Genomic DNA, 4,105 nt, shown 5'->3' with positions numbered 1-4,105 from the left:
TATTTTATAGTTATTTATTAACTTAAAGTTTTATAAAGTACTTTAAGCTTTATTAAACTAATATTAATACTTTTATAGTTATTAAGACTTTAAAATACTATTTTAATAAGTTACTTAAGGTTAATATTTAAGCTTTTATAAATTTAAAGCTAATAGAAATATATAAATAGTATTACTTAATATAAGACCTAAAATACTAATATTCTTTTAGAAATATAAGATCTTATTATAGGATAGTATTAAAGTAGGGTCTTAGCATATCTTAGGGAATAGGTGTCTAGATATTATACGCTAATATAGATAACAGCGTCGTTTAGTTCACACTATCTAGGGTTACATAAAATAGTCCTTATATCATAAGTATTAAAATCCTTATCTTGCGTTCTCTAGACTTAGAACGACAGGTTTCCTTTCCAGTTTCTGTAAGTTCTTTCTATTTCAGTGATTAATAGTGGGTTTCCCCAGGGAACTCAGATCCGGGTAACAGTCGTCCGGATAGTTGATAGGCTTCCACCCGGATAGGTGGCAGCTCAATCTGCACTCTGGGTTGCCACGAACACAGCTGGTTGCAGAAAGAAAATACCGGAGACCAATCAGCCTGTCGACCCTTATCCGGCAAAGCAAAGCCCTTTGTTATCCCAGTGTTCAATTTGGCTGGGGTTGGACTCGTCACTTTCATTGGTGGCTTTGGGAGAGAGCATGGTTTGGGGCTGTTCCTTTTTACTTTCTTTGCCCCTTGATGATGATTGTCGCTATCGCGTCGTAACGGCAGGATAAGCATCATGATTAGTGTCGTCTAGGAGGTCCAAAGTCATGCTGCAGTTTTGTTATCAAAGTCTGTGGGCGATACCTTCTTGTCAATTGCAGCTGACTTCAGTTACATAAATGGAGGTCAGCACCATGACACCTACGTAATTGCGTAGTTTCAATTCGAGAATCGCTATTGCATCTCTTCCTTGTCTCATCATCACCTGGCTTCTAAGTGTAGCTTACACTATGGCGGACCATCAAACTTCGTACAACCTAGCTGTAAGTTGAACCCTGTTACTTCCAAGCGCCCGTGTCCTTGCAAATTATCTAATACTAAAGCCGTTTTAGATCATCCTGTTTGCAACGCTGGGAAGTCTGACGTATGGATACTCCACGGGCATCATCGCAACGACTCTCGGGCAGCCGACCTTTAGAGAATACTTCGACTTACTTGACGCGGACTCTTCGGCAGCCATCACCGGAGGATTGAACGGTCTGTATCAAGCGGGCGGCTTGTTTGGAGTTCTCTCCACCGCCTGGGCTTCTGACACGTATGGCCGCAAGATGTCGATTGGGTTCTACTCTCTTGTCAGCGTTTTTGGCGGTGCTCTTCAGGCCGGCTCAGCCCACATCGGGATGCTGATGGTTGCAAGGGCAATCACCGGCCTGGGCATTGGTATGTATTCACAGCGTATGCGGTGTTTTGGTAATATTTACTCAAAGTTTCAGGTGGACTAGTCATCTCAGTGCCCGTCTGGCAGAGCGAGGTCGCCTCGCCAGCCACTCGAGGTTTTCTCGTCGGACTACATGGTAAGTCTTCTAGCGAACCAGTTTTATGCCTGCTACTAAACACTAGCTCGTTATAACCCAGGCGTCTTCATTCTCATCGGATACTCACTCGCCAGCTGGGTTGGCGTTGCCTTCTACTTTGTCAATATTCATGGTGCTCAGTGGCGGGTTCCTCTGGCGTTTCAAGTACTGCCCCCACTTGCCCTGGTTCTTGGAATCAAATGGCTGCCGGAGTCGCCACGCTGGTGTATGTCGGCCCTTCTGCAATTTCCATCTCAACGTCCTCGTAGCTGATACCTTTTGCGCCAGTCATCGCCAACAACAGGCACCAGGAGGCCATGTTCATCCTCGACAAGCTTCACGGCAACGGCGCGCCAGAGAGCCATGGATACGTACAGGAGGAATTCAACGCTATCCGCAATCGAATCGAGGCTGACAGCTGCCATCCGACGTCATGGGCTTCGCTCTTTAAGGTCCCTTCCTACCGAAAACGCCTGCTTGTTGGCTTCGGGACCATGTTTGGCGCTCAGTGCACCGGAACCCAGGTCATCAATAGTAAGTCGAAATCACATCTCAACACGCAAAATACTAAATCTTTCTGACTTTTTGTTCCCTTTGCATAGACTACGGGCCTAGTCTCTACTCCAGCATGGGCTTCTCTGAGCAGAATCAGCTCATTGTGGCTGCGGGGTGGATCACCTTTGGCGTATTTTGCAACTATCTCAACGCCAAGATGCTGGATTGGGTAGGAAGAAGAATTTGCATGAGTAAGTAAAGCATATCTACTACCACTGTACCTCTGCATGTTGTCAACACGGAATGAGGCGCCAAACGACTGACTACGTGCTTTGAGTAAAGCCATCGGAATGGCTGGTACTTCTGTTGCATTACTAGGCGAGGCTATTATGATCCATCTCTATCAGGGGACTGAAAATCGGGCTGGAAACGGGGCAGCTTTAGCTTTCCTGTTCTTGCATCTCTTTTTGTGAGCAATTTCCACCTGTTGCGGTAACAAATACTTCAAGTCGATGTGCTAACTGCTATGCTTTCATTACTCACTAGCTACGGCGGCTTTCTCGATGCCTCGACATATGTATATGCCTCTGAGATCTGGCCTACCCATGTAAGGTCCAAGGGAGCGGCGGCTTCGACATCTGGCATGTTTGTTTCATCTCTAGTCTTGCTCACTGTATCGCCCACTGCTTTCGACAAGATTGGGTGGAAATACTACATGGTTCTCATGAGTCTTACTATTATAGCTGGCGTCTGTTTTGCAGTCTTCTTCCCAGAGGTAAGCATATAAAGCATAGTGTTTTACACCTTAGATTGCTAACTCAGTTGCAGACTAAAGGCAAGAGTTTAGAGGAAATTGGAAACATTTTTAAAGACGACTATTCTATAGTTTTAGAAGGAGATAAGGCACAAAACACTCTGTCAGATGAGCCTGCAGTCTTAAAGAAGACTTAGGTGTTATATTTAGCTATCTAATAGTAGGATCTCCTAATAGAAGTCAGAGATTTACGCTATAGATTAGATGGTATCAAGCTTTTCCGTGGCTGAAGACCTTATGAAGCCGTCTCTGCGTGAGTCACGCAGGCGAGGCTGTTAACCTTGCTAGCAACGAAGCCATCATCAACAAGGCCAATTACCACAATAGTATAGCGAGTTAGGGTCAGCGCGGGCAGTTATTCCGGACCCTTAGGTACGTATACTACGAAGCTACTGGACTAGGCACTGACCGAGGTGCTTTTACTGCTTTTTCCCCTGCCGTGAAAACCCCTACTGGGTGGGCTCTTCAGATGAGTGGAAGGCGGCTGCGGTTCATCTTGAGAGAACTGCCCGGCAGGCAGCTTCGTCGTAGCTTGGCTGGTCCTTGTAGCAGACTGACCCAGGAAGGACGTTCTTGAGAAGCCTTCCCGAAACGGTTTCATTCAGTGCCGTCCACACTGCGTCCGAAGGCCAGCAAGAGTCACCGGGTGCCTGTCACATTTAGCGGATGTCTTTAGTTTCTGTATTGCTTGTCTAGGACGTCCACAAGTAAGTACTTACGCGTTTGCAGTCCGATGCGTTTGCGAGCTTGGTGGCAGCGACAGCCACTGCACAAAGTTGACTGAATATCATCGCAAGAGGCTTGTTAATTCGTGATCGAGGTGAAAGACGTGCTGTCCACGGAAATGAATATGTTGTACTGAAGCGATATAGCCCATCTTATCCTATACTATTCCAGTTTGTCTGCTTAAAGTTGCGGGCTGTTGCAGTTTTCCGTGCGTCACGGCGGCGATTTGAGAATACAACTCATTGAATACGAGGAAGATGCTATTGCAATACGCGAATTCACGTATTGGACTTCAGTGTAGGCAGTGCAAGTGGGCGCTCATGACGCTTGGTCATTGGCTCAGCACATAGCCGACTACACGTACTTCACAGGCATCCAACTTCCTTTGCTTCTCTTTTGCCTCTTCGAGCATAGTGTTCCATGTTCTATGTGACTCTACACTCTCTATTTCTTGAGAAGCTAGGAATTTTAGTATCTTGTCTTGCTGCCTCAATGGCAGATCCTGGCCAT

The 4,105-nt window shown here is 46.0% G+C and overlaps 2 protein-coding genes across 2 annotated transcripts; one reads left to right on the top strand and one right to left on the bottom strand.

Moving 5' to 3' along the window:
* Positions 1–996: 996 nt before the first annotated feature.
* On the top strand, positions 997–3,006 carry GCG54_00006749 (High-affinity glucose transporter; the record flags this gene model as incomplete). The annotated part of the gene is made up of 9 exons (XM_045406748.1): positions 997–1,029; positions 1,099–1,426; positions 1,480–1,560; positions 1,622–1,786; positions 1,849–2,094; positions 2,163–2,306; positions 2,398–2,524; positions 2,602–2,830; positions 2,884–3,006. The coding sequence occupies 9 exons, from the start codon at positions 997–999 to the stop codon at positions 3,004–3,006; spliced, it is 1,476 nt and encodes a 491-aa protein (XP_045260400.1).
* Positions 3,007–3,360: 354 nt separating this feature from the next.
* On the bottom strand, positions 3,361–3,660 carry GCG54_00006748 (FAD-linked oxidoreductase easE; the record flags this gene model as incomplete). The annotated part of the gene is made up of 2 exons (XM_045406747.1): positions 3,361–3,519; positions 3,589–3,660. The coding sequence occupies 2 exons, from the start codon at positions 3,658–3,660 to the stop codon at positions 3,361–3,363; spliced, it is 231 nt and encodes a 76-aa protein (XP_045260399.1).
* Between the last annotated feature and the right edge of the window lie 445 nt (positions 3,661–4,105).

Source organism: Colletotrichum gloeosporioides (assembly GCF_011800055.1).
Source record: "Colletotrichum gloeosporioides strain Lc1 chromosome Unknown consensus_68, whole genome shotgun sequence".
Lineage (NCBI taxonomy): Eukaryota > Fungi > Ascomycota > Sordariomycetes > Glomerellales > Glomerellaceae > Colletotrichum > Colletotrichum gloeosporioides.
The sequence above is the reverse complement of the archived record's forward strand: the minus strand, read 5'-3'. Positions and strand labels throughout refer to the sequence as shown.